The sequence below is a fragment of the Antedon bifida genome, chromosome 9 (assembly GCF_963402885.1).
Source record: "Antedon bifida chromosome 9, ecAntBifi1.1, whole genome shotgun sequence".
In the NCBI taxonomy this organism is placed as follows: domain Eukaryota; kingdom Metazoa; phylum Echinodermata; class Crinoidea; order Comatulida; family Antedonidae; genus Antedon; species Antedon bifida.
The window spans coordinates 8,050,828-8,067,635 of NC_136234.1; the positions used below are offsets into that span (position 1 = coordinate 8,050,828).

At 35.0% G+C, this 16,808-nt stretch overlaps 1 protein-coding gene and 1 long non-coding RNA gene across 2 annotated transcripts; both read right to left on the reverse strand.

Annotated features, from left to right (window-relative positions):
* Positions 1 to 1,617: 1,617 nt before the first annotated feature.
* On the reverse strand, positions 1,618 to 2,420 carry LOC144852389 (uncharacterized). Its single transcript, XM_078710174.1, has 3 exons — positions 2,332 to 2,420; positions 1,996 to 2,151; positions 1,618 to 1,864 (listed from the first exon to the last, which is right to left on the reverse strand). The coding sequence occupies exons 1-3, from the start codon at positions 2,418 to 2,420 to the stop codon at positions 1,618 to 1,620; spliced, it is 492 nt and encodes a 163-aa protein (XP_078566300.1).
* A 7,839-nt stretch (positions 2,421 to 10,259) lies between these two features.
* On the reverse strand, positions 10,260 to 12,122 carry LOC144851680 (uncharacterized). The gene is made up of 3 exons (XR_013614205.1): positions 11,917 to 12,122; positions 11,046 to 11,203; positions 10,260 to 10,359 (listed from the first exon to the last, which is right to left on the reverse strand). It is a non-coding gene; the product is annotated as an uncharacterized LOC144851680 (long non-coding RNA).
* Between the last annotated feature and the right edge of the window lie 4,686 nt (positions 12,123 to 16,808).

The window sequence follows — 16,808 nt, forward strand, 5'->3', positions numbered from 1 at the left end:
TCATCTCCTATAGTAGTAAACAAAAACAATTTATAACATTAATATTTTATACATTTTCGTTCTTGATACATTGTACATTTGTGTTTTCAAATGTTTTGCTGCTAATATTGTAGTAGACTTACCTGATGTTGTGGCAATTTCTAGTTGTCCATAACTATCAGCATCATCTGCTGATAAACAACAATAAAATGTTAAGAATGTAATGTTTACGAAAATCTAATTTGTGTCTGATAAGTGCCATTTCCGGCATCTACAGTTGCACAACTCTTAAACATTTCTTATGACACAGGGACAGATTGGAATGGAAAATGGGACATGGATTAATTAATTTTAACACTAAAAAAGAACTTCATAGAAAGAGTCAATCTTAATTTCACCTCACCTCAGCACCAGCTGGTATAGATTTTTATTAGTAATGTTTTATAAGCTTACCTGTGATGTTTTCTTCTTCTTTAAAAGTTTCATCTGCTGATCAATAATAAAAGAAAAGTTAACAATTTAATATATTCCTAATATCTATCTGTACATTAAGTACTTTGATTGCACTGATTGCATTGAAGAACTTAAGATCTACCATAAAATTTTTTTCCATGTTTAAAACAACAAATATATGGTCTTGATTTTATGGCACTCTGGAATTGTCTCTTCTATTAGCAAAAGAAGTATTCTCATTTTACATACTTTGTTTATAAACTATATTAAAGCTTACCTGTAAAAGTATTCATTTCTACTTCTAGGCTTCTGGGTTATCTCCTATAGAAAAACACAATAAAATAAGTTTTTCTTATTCTTCTTACCTGTACAAGTGTTGCCACTTGTTAATTTGACAAAATTTGCTGATTTTTCAATTACCTACTGGCAGAACAGGTAAGTAAAAGATATGTACTGTGTGGGTAATAAGCTGTACGGACTATATAAAGGGCAGGAAATATTTTGAGATAATCTAGGTTTTGGCGAGATTCTGGTTTTTAAGGTGTTTATGCTTTGTGAGAGTGAAGTTTGCATTGTACCAGCAACAATGCCTTTTTTTTTTTTTAAAAGATGTGCCGTGTTTAAATCGTTTTCACCCGCAACTACAGCAATTGCATTATAATTCTTCAAGGTTGATATGTCCTTGGCTATTGGCTTGTCTTTAATTTGAGGCGATTTATACAGCCGATGAAATCAAATTTGAAAGTAGTCTGTAATTGGATTTTTATGGGAGTGTCGACTTGTAGGTACTTTTGGCTAGTCTTCAACATAAGTTGCTCTTAGAGTGGATACAATAGTCTACAATTGAAGATGCTTTTAAAATTGGGGTAGGGGAAGTATTAATAGAAGGTAGTGGGTTAAATAGAGGGAGACCTGCATTGAATATTTGAAATGGACTGTAGTCTTCAAAAAGAAGTTGCTCTTAGATTGGATACATCACTAGTCTACAATTGATGGTGATTTTTGAATTATAATGCAGTATTAAATAGAAGATGGATGGTTAATTAGAGAGAGAACTGCATTGACAATTTGTAAATGACTTATAATTAATTAAAAAATCACCAACCTTGGAATCCAGATGTTCTGCAATATCCGTTGTAAAATCTTCAATTAGATTAAACTGAACATTAAATTTCTCCAAAACTTTTACTGTTGATCTGCGATTGATATGTGGAAAACACCCTCAATGACAGAAAACTCTGTTGAGTTGATACCTTCTAGCGTGGATGAGTTGGAATAAACAATGCTGAATTCAAAGAAGTAACCACTTCCCGACAGATTGGCCCAGCCATGGATTATATCTACAGTGTTGTTGTTGACGAGCTCTGCATCAGATACTCCTGGGCATTTTCCATGGATGTGAAGAATGTCCCAGATTTTGCACAATTTCAGCCTGAAAAAATCAAAAAATCATTGAATAATTCCTTTTTTTCGTAGAATATTTGTATCAAACCTATGGTGTATTACCAAAGCTTGATAGCCTACAGTATATTGGAGTTTAGAAAGAATTGTGTTAAAACCTACACTGGTATCCAATATAGAGATGCAAGGCTGAACCTCAAATGGATGGTTCTCCATAGCATCAGCCTTAAACGTATACTCATTGTGCTTTGGAATTGATAGATGATTTCTACTCCTTGGTCACTAGATGCCTCTTCTTCAGCTTGCTTCTCAGAATACCTGTGAACCAATTAGTTATGTTGGTTTGTAATGATATAGGCATTATGGTTATGTTTGTTGCACGCCACACATGAGAATACAATTTAAGACTTTGGACAAGACGATACAAGCCAGTTCTATACTACAGTAACTCTACAGAAAACTCTACTTCAACTCATTACTTCTTAAAATGTGACTTACGTTTCATTGCCTGTACTTGGACCTCCTGTTGTATTTGTTGCTCTCACACCCCTTGTTGGGTCTTCAGCTGGGGGAGAAGGATCGGTCATTGCTAATAACCTCAACTTCAAGACTCTCGTACAAAGTACCGGTTTGTGCTGCATTAACAATTTCTGCTTGAAGGTTAACTAACTCATCATGTTCAAGGGTTGAATTGCCTGTAAGGAAAAAATATTAATTATTGTTTACATATTAAAAGAATAGGTAATTAAATAAAATTCAACTCATTTCTAAACATATGAAACTGAAAAAAGAAGAAATCTGGATAGATTATGTGATACTTTAATATGGTTAAAGAAAGCTATTTACTTATTATATATACCAAACTGGCAAGATTGTTAACAAGATCTTCTTCATAGAAAACATCAACAGGAGCCACACCAAAGTCAACCATTATAACCGGTGTAGTGATGATGTCAATTGGGTCACTACCACGTATAAGTATCCAAAGAGTCTGCCAATCGCGATCAAAATAGTTCTCGCCATAAATGCTGGAGTCAGGAGTTGGCATGAACTGATCGTTTGGATCTTCTGGAACCCATATTTCTCTTTCTATTAATGGCAATGATGTCGAAAGAGTTGACAATTTTAAATATCTTGGACTTACATTTGATTCACTTATGTCATGGAAACAGCATGTTGAACAAGTAGCTTCTAGAGTATCACAACGTATCGGTATTATTCGTAGATTAAGATATTATATTCCAAATTTTGCTTTAAGACTACTTGCTAATGCAAGTATTACCTTGTTTTGATTACTGTAGTAATGTTTGGTCAAATTGTAACTTAGAACTTGTTAATCGTCTTCAAGTACTTCAAAATAGAGTAGCTAGAATTATTCTTTATGCTGATATGTACACCCCTATAACAGAATTGATGTCCTCACTAAAATGGAAGAGTGTCCATGACAGATGGGAAAATGATTTATTAATTATGCTATTTAAATGCCTACAGGGTTTAGCACCATCTTATTTAACAAATCTATTCAAATTTATGGACACTTTTCACACAAAAAATACAAGAAGTCAATCAACAAAAACTCTAAATGTTCCAGCATGGAACAATATTTATGGAAAGAGAATGTTTAACTATAGAGCATCAACCTTATGGAATAATCTTCCTGTACATATCCGTAAAAATTTTCGGTGAATGGACTGGTCTTGTTTCAAGAGTGCAACTTTAATAGGAGGAAAGATTTAGGGAAGAATCACAGTTTACAAAAGCTAAAATTCAACATTAAAGCAGACAACCAACCTTTATGTGGACATTTTTCATCATAAGGAATTTTAAGTCCACGTCTCGGATCTCTATCCCACTCGTATGGAGAATCAGGAATAACATAACCAGGCCGTGATCCTCCTAGAATTCCACCATCTTCATCTCTGATCATTGCTTTCTTAAATGCATCACAATCCATCTCCACGCAATCAGAAAGATTAACTTTACTGTTAAGATTAAATGAAAAGTGTAATGTATTGAACTTGATTAATATTACTTGCTACCAATTATTTAAACTTCCTTCACCTGTTACCATATATATTATGTTAACCCACTTCTATATAACCCTGGCTACTTAATGGTCACTAATGGCTAAAGTAGACCCTCTGCTTAGACCACTAAACATTCCACCTTGACAGATTAATTACCCATTACCGATATTGTTATTATAATATATAGTAAATGTAGAATAAAGAATAAACACTTCAGTGCTAGCTTTCAACTATAACAGAACTTGTCTCTCTCTCACTTATTTGTATTGTAAATCGGTACATTACACTACAGTGGCGACGAGAATGGCCCTTATTGGCAAAATTGAAGAATTTATTGAAGGAAGGGAAGATTGGTCACAGTTTGTTGAGCGTTTAGACTTTAGACTAGAGTCTGAGGAAGAAGAAGAACAACAGACAGAAGAAGAAGACTATATAAGGAAGTGCTTCCAGCATCTTTTATAGAAGACAATAACTACTATGTCCAGTAGTCATTAAGTTGATTAAGTTATGTCTTGATGTTTGATTTTAATTTTAAATGTAAATAGGTTGGGTAATCATCAGGAATAGTCCTGAACAGGGAGATGAGCGCCCCTGCCCACCGATGAGTTTCGGGATCCCTTTGACCCGGAGGGAGAGTACCCGTCAGGGTTACAGGTCCCAGGTTTTTAGTTGTTTTTAAAATTAATTAGTGTTCCATGACCTTCTCATCAAAATTAACGTCTCTCATAAAATTAAGAAAAGTTGTGCTATGTCAACATAATGTCAATGACGGCGAAATGTTCCCAATATTGGGGATAGCTATGAAAACAAATAAGTAAGTAAGTAACTTGTATTTCAAGGCAAAAGAAATTACTACAGAGGAGAAGAAACAAGCAACACTGTTAACAGTTATTGGCCCATCATCTTATAAGCTTTTACGAAATTTGGTTACACCAGAAAAACCCAAGGATAAAACATTCGATGAGCTGGTAACAGCTATGAATGGGCATCACAGTCCATGTGCCTAGTGAAATTGTACAGCGATACAAATTCAACTCACGCTTTCGACGTGATAATGAAACAGTGACTGAATTTATGGCATCGCTTCGATCGATGGCAGAATTCTGTAACTTTGGAGCCTCGCTCAATACAATGTTACGAGATCATCTAGTTTTTGGCGTCCGTAATCACGGAATTTGGTCTTTTGGCAGAAAAAGCACTGACACTGGAAAAAGCTGTTGAAATTGCAACTAGCATCGAAACTGCAACAAGAAATGTAAGAGATCTGGCGCAGCCAACCTCTGCAGCTGCAGTTGAAAATGTAAACAAAATTGCTTACAAAAAGAAGTCAAAATTTACGGAATTGTTCAAAAAATGTCCAAAATTTCCACTTTTTAAACTTCAAGAATTATGCTATAATATTGCCATTTATGCACATATATTATGGTAACATCATCTTATAAAGCCATAGTAACTAGTTGTGTAAAAAAATAAAAAGGTCTAAATTTTGACATTTTTCGAAAAATTCACTGCGGGGGACCAAAGGAATTTTTTAGAAAAATTGCCAAATTTTCTTCTTTTTAAAATTCAATAAGTATGCTATAATATTGCAATTTATGCACATATATTGTGTTAACATCATCTTATGGAGACATAAAAACTAGTTAAGTCAAAAAATAAAAGGGTAAGTATTTGGCCATTTTTCGAAAATTTCACTGCTGGGGAGCGAAAGAATTTTTCGAAAATTTGCAAATGTTCACTTTTTAATATCCAATAATTATGCTATTATATTGTCATTTATGTATATATATTGTGTTAACATCATCTTATAGAGCCATAGTAACTAGTTATGTAAACAAATAAAAGGGTCGAAATTTTGCCATTTTTCGAAAATTTCAATGCGGGGGAAAAAAGGAATTATTTCGAAAAATGGCAAAAAAATTCGATAATTATGCTATAATATTGCAATTTATGCACATATATTGTGTTAACATAATCTTATGAAGCCATAAAAACTAGTTATGTCAAATACAAATAAGAAGTCGAAACCATGTTTTCGCTGTGGAAAGAATAACCATTTGCCAGACAAATGTTATTTTAAGCAACCTTCGTCAGTTAAGCTACGTACGTACACTGGACAAATAATGGATGTTTTGGGTAAAATTAATGCTGAAGTTACATACCAGAGTACTACTACAATATTACCGTTAACGATTGTGCGAACAGATGGACCTACCCTAATTGGTCGAGACTGGCTTCAGTTTATAAAGTTGGACTGGCAACAAATCAAGGTAATAAACCAATTAGATTTAAGTTCACTGCTTGGTAAATACCAAGAAATATTTAAAGATGAACTAGGTACCCTTAAGGGTACTGAAGCAAAAATGTATGTTGATAAAGAGACAATGCCAAAATTTTGCAAAGCCAGAAATGTTCCGTATGCTTTGCGACAGAAAGTAGATGACTAACTTGATCGCTTACAACGAGAAGGCATTATTGAACCTATACAGTTTTCAGACTGGGCTGCACCAATAGTTCCGGTACTTAAGGCAGATAAATCTACCATTAGGATCTGTGGTGACTACAAAATTACTGTAAATAAAGCAGCCAAAGTTGATCAGTATCCTTTGCCCCGAAGAAAAATTTACTAAATTGGACATATGTCACAAGCGTACCAACAATTACTCTTGGATAAAGATTCTCGAAAATATGTTGTAATCAACACTCAAAAGGGACTTTACAATATACACGGTTGCCGTTTGGAGTCTCTTCAGCACCAGCGATTTTCCAGCATGTCATGGAAGGACTATTACAAGGAGTTAAAGGTGTTACAGTATACCTGGACGATATATTAATTACAGGAAAGAATGACTTTGAGCATTTCGAAACTCTTGAAACCGTCCTAAAGCGACTGGCAGATGCTGGACTTCGTCTAAAAAAGAGTAAGTGTGTTTTTATGGTTAAATCTGTTGGTTATTTGGGACACCTGATCGACAAAGAGGGATTGCATCCCACAAACGCCAAAGTGAGAGCAATTAAAGATGCTCCAGCGACGAAGCGTCTCAAAACTTGACAGAACTGAGAGCTTATTTGGGATTATTATCTTATTATGAAGTTTTTACCAAACTTATCCAACACACTTAATTGCTCTGTTATATGCCTTACTTCGTAAGGATAAAGCTTTGAACTGGACAAATTTAGAACAATCTACTTTTGATAAATCAAAGGAATTGCTACTTTCCTGCAGAGTACTTGCACATTATGATCCAAAAAAGGAAATAATATTATCGTGTGATGCATCTCAATATGGAATTGGGGCTGTGTTAGCACATCGACAAAGTGACGGTACAGGAAGACCAATCGCATTTGCATCTAGAACACTTGCAGAAGCGGAAAAAAAGTATTCGCAAATTGAGAAAGAAGGTTTGGCATGCGTTTTCGGGGTAACGCGATTTCAGTCTTACATTTATGGTAGACATTTCACATTGGTAACAGACCATAAGCCATTGCTGGGTCTTATTAATGAGGACAGACTTGTGCCCAAGCATCAGCTAGAATCCAACGTTGGGCACTGAAATTAGGTACATACAAATATACATTAAGATTCAAACTGACAAAGTCCCATGCCAATGCGGATGCCTTAAGCAGATTACCATTGCCAGGAAAACCAGAATCAATTCCACAACCTGCCGAAACTGTTCTATTGATGGAGCCAATGAACCAATCTCCAGTTTCCACAGCAGATATTAAAGGTTGGACGGTTAAAGATCCAACACTTTCTCGAGTTCTTTACTACATTGAAAAGGGTTGGCCCAATACTAATCCAAAAATTGAAAACTTGCAACCATATTGGATGGATCTGACAAAGAGAACTCTCTACACAAGATGGATGTATTTTGTGGGAAAATAGAATTGTTGTTCCACAGCCTGGTAGAAAACAGTTGCTACAAGCACTACATGACGGTCATACTGGAATTGTCAGAATGAAAAGTTTTGCTCGGGATTCGTTATGGTGGCCTAATATGGACAAAGACATATCAAAGCAGTGCGATACATGCCAATCCAATCAAACTTTACCACCTAAAGCACCATTGCACCCATGGAATTGGCCAAATAGACCATGGTCACGATTAAATATCGACTGTGCTGGACCATTTATTGGAAAAATGTTTTTAATACGATGCATACTCAAAATGGCTTGAGGTAATTCCGGTAAATTCCTCAACGACAAATACCACAGTGGATAAGCTCAGGCTTATATTTGCATCGCATGGATTGCCAGATAAAATAGTATCCGACAATGGAACATGTTTCACCAGTGATGAATTTCATACATTCGTAAAGCGAAATGGAATAAGACATTCTTTAACAGCCCCATATCACCCATCATCGAATGGTCTTGCGGAACGTGCTGTACGCACATTTAAAGAAACAATGAAACGTACGAAAGATGGATATATCGAAACAAAAGTCGCAAGATTCTTATGTTGTAATTTGTATGTTCTTGTTATCAGTTTCTTGTTTTTAGGACCCAAGTGGAAATAAGTTTTTAACTTTTCTTGGCATTCCTTGTAATCAAGGCCTGTTTTTTCCGTGCAATTGTTTTTCTATTTTCTATGTATTATATTTTATTGTTTTTTAACCTTGATTACCAAATAAAGTTAAAAAAAAAAACAATTCAAGATTCCTATTTAAATATAGAAATACACCTCATAGCACAACTGGCAAAACACCAGCAGAATTACTGAATGGCCGAAAATTGAAAACGCATTTTGATCTTTTACACCCTTATCAAGCAGATCGTGTTATCACTCAACTTGAAAAACAGAAATTAGCCCATGATCGTCATGCAAAGAACGCACTTTTGCAGAAGGAGAGTAGGTGTATATAAAGAACTTTAGAGGACAAAATCTGAAATGGTTACCCGGAACAATAATATTAAAATCCGGTCGCATCTCATTCAAGACAAAACTAGAAGATGGACGAGTTTGTCGTCGTCATGCCGACCATATCAGGAAGCGTTATAGGCCTGTTCAAACTCAGGATAAACAGCTTACAAACAAAGATGATCCTCCACAATTACCTCCAATGCTCATTAATCCAAATCTGAACAGTGGAAACATCACAATCGACTGTCGAAGCACAGTCTATTACTGCTCAGCGAAGAGTATACCTTACTCGCGATAGAAAACCGCCGGAAAGATATGGACATTTTTAATAACTGAAATATAGAAACTTTTATGGACATTATTACTGGACAATTTAAAATGTTGATCTTATGTTTTACTTTATACAGTGCATTATACCATATACATTTAAAGTGTTATTAAACCATAACTTAGTACAGTGCTGCTTTGATTCAATTATAAATAAATAGCTTAGAATTGTTTATAATAGAAGGGAGGGAATGTAATGTATTGAACTTGATTAATATTACTTGCTACCAATTATTTATACTTCCTTCACCTGTTACCATATATATTATGTTAACCCACTTCTATATAACCCTGGCTACTTAATGGTCACTAATGGCTAAAGTAGACCCCTCTGCTGAGACCACTAAACATTCCACCTTGACAGATTAATTACCCATTACCGATATTGTTATTATATATAGTAGATGTAGAATAAAGAATAAACACTTCAGTGCTAGCTTTCAACTATAACAGAACTTGTCTCTCTCTCACTTATTTGTATTGTAAATCGGTACATTACAAAAAGTATTGTAGGTAAGTGTACTAGGTTGATGAAAATAATGCAACTAGCAAGTAAGGATACACAATGATTTACATTTACGTAACTTGGATAAATGCAAGTGGTCCGTAGATATATAGGATAAATACTATTAGTACTTACCCTAAATTAGGTATATGTATGTAAACCCTGTTCTTGTCTCTGACTGTTACCTTCTTTGTACAGTACCTACAGCGGACATTGGGTGGATACCATCATCATTTGATGGATTGGTCATAGTAGCGTAATGATCTTTCTTACACGCAGTATCAAAATGAGCGAATGTGACATCTATTGATAAGAAAGAGCAAAATACCTTTATTTGTAAATAAATAAGTATGTTGAAATATATTCATTTGGTAATTGTTTCACCAAAAATGTATTCCGATATTAAAGACATATTTTATGATAAAACAGTACTAAGGGACAACCTCAACATTACAGTGGTGATAACTTGGATACAATGGCAATTTTATGTTATCCAAATAAGCATTCAGCTTCATGTGTAAACAGTATGAGTATGCGTTTCCTGCAATAGAACTCAACTGGTTTGTCCAAGTAAGGACTAGGTTTGTCCAAGTAAGGACCAGATTATGTCATGCTTTTACATACCTTGCAATCTTGTGTTTCCAGCAATAGCTGGGTAATTATGTATACCATGAAATTGAAAAAATGGAGCACCATTATCACCAGACATGAAATTTGCCCTCACGTATCCAGCATTTCCATTGTCTGGACCACAAGGTGCACACTGTTTTGCACTTTGACCTGCATTCTCCGGTTGATTCTGAAATATTTACATGAAAATGTTAATGGGAAAATGTAATATTTTAATCAGAATTTATAAATTACGTGACTGATTACACAATGGAATGGCATTATCAGTACACGTTAAGAAAAAGAAGGTAGAAGAGTAAGAAAGTCCTTTGACAAATTTCCTTATGAAAGTCAAGTATGCATATATAATATCTATACATTGATTTTATTTGACAGAATGCAAAATATAGTTCCCCAAACTGACAAAATAATAACATTTGAAAAACAGAAATAAAATCTTTTAAAATGAATAATAAAAATGTTCATATTTATTGAAAATGTTTATATCTTTTTTTTGTGTCTTTTTTGGGTTTCCCACTTTTATTTCATCGTCATTAACATTGTTCCATTCATCATGATTTTTACATTTATACATTATCTAATCTAATTCATCATAATTGCTTAATTACAGTATTCAGTTTGTAACATGCTACAAATGTTTATATTCTTACTGAACCTACCTGTAACTCATCGCAATCAAAGAACAGGCTTGTACCAATTATAAACGATGACTACATTCTCACACATACTTATCAACAGCTTCATGACTAAGAGAAGATGGCCCAATGACAAATGGCATCACCCCAATGTTGTTGTCTAAAATCTAAAATGTAAGTTACTATATAAGGAAAAGAGAAGTATTTTGGTATTGCTTACCTGCTCCAACTGTGTGGTGAATTACATTATCCTGAATTGCATCCAGATAGCAGGACTGAAGCCATTATGAAATGTATATTCACGTACAAACGATGGACTTTCTACAGTAACTTCTCCAATATCCAAGAAAGCAACTGAATAATGTGGCTCATAATAATCTGAAACAAATAAATAAGTGTCACTATCGAATGAATAAGTGCCAGACAAAAACCTCAGGGAAAAAAAAGTTACAATTACAGAACTAACACTTTCCAATGTAAGAATGTTCCTTTATAGAAGTATTTTAACACAACCTGTGTTATTATAATGTATTATTCTGGTCCTCAAGCTTTACTGGAAACTGAGGAAATTCGGATTAGGCCCTCCACGGACCCTCGACAGCCAGCAGTGCAGCGCCTACCAGATCAGCACACCGGGAGACAATCCCCTACTTTTTTCAAACAGTGTACCACGTTCTTTAATGTGCACTGTTAAGTACACAGGACCAACGGCTTTACATCTCATCCGAAGAATAAGGCAATGAGAGTAAAGCATCCTGCCTAAGGAACCATGGTGGTCTATTTATAATTATTTTCTCTCAATCTAATAACAATCATTGCCATGATTCAATAAATTGTTTATTAATTAAAAATATAAAAATCATCACCATTAATGACCAGAAATAATGAGTGATAGAGCTGATAATGTTAGTTTTCCCAACGATTATATAATCTTAAGTTTCCAAAGAAGGAAAGAAGGCAAATAAAGAGAATGCTAGAAGTTTGGACTGGCAAACAGTTTAGTGTACACATAAACAGTAGTTACTGGCACTGTATACTTCAACACAAAGAATAATTATTCTAAATATTTATTTCTTAGGCTTAATACTTACAATAGTTGATTAGATCCACTGCTAGCACTCTTCTTCCTTAGATTCATTCGCATAGTCTGACATTTTAACTTAAGGTACCTTCTCTGTGGGTGCTCAAATGAAAACTGTCAATGGATGTCAAAGGTTGAAAAAGCAATGCGTTGCTCAATTTCTAAACAATGACCCTGTTGTACACACATTTGACTGGATATTTGTTTAATTAATGTACAGTATGTATATGCATGTATGAACATGCTCGCCTGCATCTTAAATTGAGAGGATCTGTGTGTGTAGCATCCAATAAGAATTTAGTGAAGTTCGAGAAGCTGGGAAGAGCAACCCTGTGTTGATCTGGGCCTCCGTGGATAAATTGAACTTATTATACCTATTCATGGTAACAGTAACGTTTGTTGCTCTTAGAGTGGATACGGTAGTCTACAATTGAAGATGCTTTTAAAATTGGGGTAGGGGGAAGTATTAATAGAAGGTATAGTGGGTTAAATAGAGGGAGACCTGCATTGAAAATTTGAAATGGACTGTAGTCTTCAAAAAGAAGTTGCTCTTAGATTGGATACACTAGTCTACAATTGATGGTGATTTTAGAATTATAATGCAGTATTAAATAGAAGATGGATGGTTAATTAGAGAGAAAAACTGCATTGACAATTTGAAAATGACTTATAATTAATTAAAAAATCACCAACCTTGGAATCCAGATGTTCTGCAATATCCATTGTAAAATCTTCAATTAGATTAAACTGAACATCAAATTTCTCAACAACTTTTAGTGTTGATCTGCGATTGATATGTGGAAAACACCCTCAATGACAGAAAACTCTGTTGAGTTGATACCTTCTAGCGTGGATGAGTTGGAATAAACAATGCTGAATTTAAAGAAGTAACCACTTCCTGACAGATTAATGGCAAGATCAGTGAAGTTGGCCCAGCCATGGATTATATCTACAGTGTTGTTGCTGACGAGCTCTGCATTAGATACTCCTGGGCATTTTCCATGGATGTAAAAATCATTGAATAATTCCTTTTTTTTCGTAGAATATTTGTATCAAACCTATGGTGTATTACCACAGCTTGATAGCCTATATTGGAGTTTAGAAAGAATTGTGTTAAATCTACACTGGTATCCAATATAGAGATGCAAGGTTGAATCTCAAATAGCATCAGCCGTTGTAAACGTATACTCATTGTGCTTGAGAATTGATAGATGATTTCTACTCCTGGGTCACTAGATGCCTCTTCTTCAGCTTGCTTCTCAGAATACCTGTGAACCAATTAGTTATGTTGTTTTGTAATGATATAGGCATTATGGTTATGTTCGTTACAAGCCACACATGAGAATACAATTTAAGACTTTGGACAAGACGATACAAGCCAGTTCTCTACAGAAAACTCTACTTCAACTCATTACTTCTTAAATGTGACTTACGTTTTATTGCCTGTACTTGGACCTCCTGTTGTATTTGCTGCTCTCACACCCCTTGTTGGGTCTTCGGCTGGGGGAGAAGGATCGGTCATTGCTAATAACCTCAACTTCAAGACTCTCGTACAAAGTACCGGTTTGTGCTGCATTAACAATTTCTGCTTGAAGGTTAACTAACTCATCATGTTCTAGGGTTGAATTGCCTGTAAGGAAGAAATGTTAATTATTGTTTAGATATTAAAAGAATAGGCAATGAAATAAAATTCAACTCATTTCTAAACATATAAAACTGAAAAAAGAAGAAATCTGGATAGATTATGTGATACTTTAATATGGTTAAAGAAAGCTATTTACTTACTGTATTATATATACCAAACTGGCAAGATTGTTAACAAGATCTTCTTCATAGAAGTCATCAACATCAACAGAAGCCACACCAACGTCAACCATTATAACCGGTGTAGTGATGATGTCAATTGGGTCACTACCACGTATAAGTATCCAAAGAGTCTGCCAATCGCGATCAAAATAGTTCTCGCCATAAATGCTGGAGTCATGAACTGATCGTCTGGTCTATTTGGATCTTCTGGAACCCATATGAACATATCTCCATCCAGCTGCCTGTTATTTGGCATGACATAGTGACCTTGATGGTACACATCTAAGCGTTGAGGATTGGCATACCAGATGCCGACAACTATTTTCTGATCTGGAGCTGTGTTCAGGAAATGAAGTCATAACGTTTGAGGATTCGTTGAACTCTCATAAACATCTCATAAGTCTCTCCAATTGCAACGATAGACATAAATGTGCTGATGCGCTCTTGACATGTGTACCCATGACACCAGCCGTGATCTTGTGGTCCATTGATCAAATCAACATAACCGTTAGACACAATGACGATTGGTGAAGACGTCGTAATTCTTGTGTCAGGATCAAGACTTTCAATAATCAACATAGCGTAATCGTAGTCATAGCATTCAAAAGCCTGCCAAGATTCATGCCATATGCAGTCTTCTGTACCAATGATACCTTAATGAAAAGAGCAGATTAGATAAAAGATTTTACTACCATTGATGTCTGTAACCATCATGTTTGAAATTCTATAATCCTATAATTCTAAGTCCACGTCTCGGATCTCTGTCCCACTCGTATGCAGAATCAGGAATAACATAACCAGGCCGTGATCCTACTAGAATTCCACCATCTTCGTCTCTGATCATTGCATTCTTAAATGCATCACAATCCATCTCCACGCACTCAGAAGGATTAAAGACCCCTTCCCTTCAATTTGTGACGTTTTGTAAAAATAATACATATATATTACTTTAAAAACATTAAACAAGGTCATTCCTTGTCTTAAATGTACGTTTTATGGTAAATTATGATAAAAAGTGAGAAACAATGCACTACCTATGTAGCTCGCGGCGAATGACCTAGTTAGGTCTAGCCTAGCTAGGCTGAGTTTTGTAGGCCTAGCCGGTAAACATCGGTAACGTACGAATATCGTATGCTAGTTATATACCTAGCCTGACGTTGTATAGTTGCTGCATTAATTGTCTTTCTATATTTGCCAGACTCCGTTGATACAAAATGGGGAAAACCTGGTACTTTCGGTGAAAATTTATGAGTCTTCCATTTGTTTTGGCCTCACGATCAATCAAAAAGTGGGTGAATTACAGAAGAAAAACAAAAATATCAATCCGCACGCAATGCATTTTGGGATTTATAGCGGGCCGCTAAAATTACTAGAATCAACTTATTTTTCACATTTTTAACCATTTAAAGACAAAAAAGTTACCATATAATATTTATTTTTACATTAATTGTAGTTTGTGACCTTAAATTAGATCTAAAAAACGTAGAGAAGGGGGTCTTTTTAACTTTACTGTAGTGTTAAGATTAAATGAAAAGTATTGTAGGTACAGAAAGTGTACTAGGTTGATGAAAATAATGCAATTAGCAAGTAAAGATACACAATGATTTACAATAACGTAACTTGGATAAATGCAAGCGGTCCGTAGATATATAGGATAAATACTATTAGTACTTACCCTAAATTAGGTATATGTATGTAAACCCTGTTCTTGTCTCTGACTGCTACCTTCTTTGTACCTATAAGCATTCAGCTTCATGTGTAAACAGTATGAGTATGCGTTTCCTGCAATAGAACTCAAACAATGGCAGTTGTTGGTTTGTCGAAGTAAGGACTAGGTTTGTCCAAGTAAGGACCAGATTATGTCATGCTTTTACATACCTTGCAATCTTGTGCTTCCAGCAATAGCTGGGTAATTATGTATACCATGAAATTGAAAAAATTGAGCACCATTACATGAAATTTGCCCACACGAATCCAGCATTTCCATTCTCTGGACGAGGTGCACGCTGTTTTGCACTTTGACCTGCATTCTCCGGTTGATTCTGAAATATTTACATGAAAATGTTAATGGAAAAATGTAATATTTTAATCAGAATTTATAAATTACGTAACTGATTACACAATGGAATGGCATTATCAGTACACGTTAAGAAAAAGGAGGTAGAAGAGTAAGAAAGTCCTTTGACAAATTTCCTTTCGAGTGAAAGTCAAGTATGCATATACTGTATAATAAATATACATTGATTTTATTTGACAGAATGCAAAATAGAGTTCCCCAAAATGAAAATATAATAAAAATTGAAATACAGAAAAAAAAAAAACATCTTTTAAAATGAATAATAAAAATGTTCATATTTATTGAAACTGTTTATATCTTTTTTTTTTTTTTTTTTGGTTTCCCACTTTTATTTCATCGTCATTAACATTGTTTCATTCATTATGATTTTTACATATATACAGTATTCGGTTTGTAACATGCTATTTAATGTTAAATCTTACTGAACCTACCTGTAACTCATCGCAATCAAAGAACAGGCTTGTACCAATTATAAACGTCCATTCTCACACATACTTATCAACAGCTTCATGACTAAGAGAAGATGGCTCAATGACAAATGGCATCACCCCGATGTTGTTGTCAGCAAGAACAAGATCAGTCATTTGGAAAAAGACTCCATAATCCCAATTCTTCCAGATGAAGAAATTGGCAATCTGTGTGCAGTCTCTCTGACCATCCCTCGTCATGAACACCGTGCAAAGAAGTATGGCCTTCGTTGTTGCTCCATTGACTTTCAACGTCACAATCTCCCCACTGACATGGTACAGCACCATCTCAGAGCCTACCACAGTGTTGTCTTGTAGGATGACATCTCTGGAGCTCTCAATTTCAATACCTGCTGGCCACGATATATCCTCAGCATTGTAGCGGTCTTGATATGTACCAGGAAAGACAGAACAGCAGATTAATCTAAAATGTAAGTTACTATATAAGGGAAAGAGAAGTATTTTGGCATTGCTTACCTGCTCCAACTGTGTGGTGAATTACATTATCCTGAATTGTTAGTCCTGAAGTACCAAACATCCCGATAGCAGGAC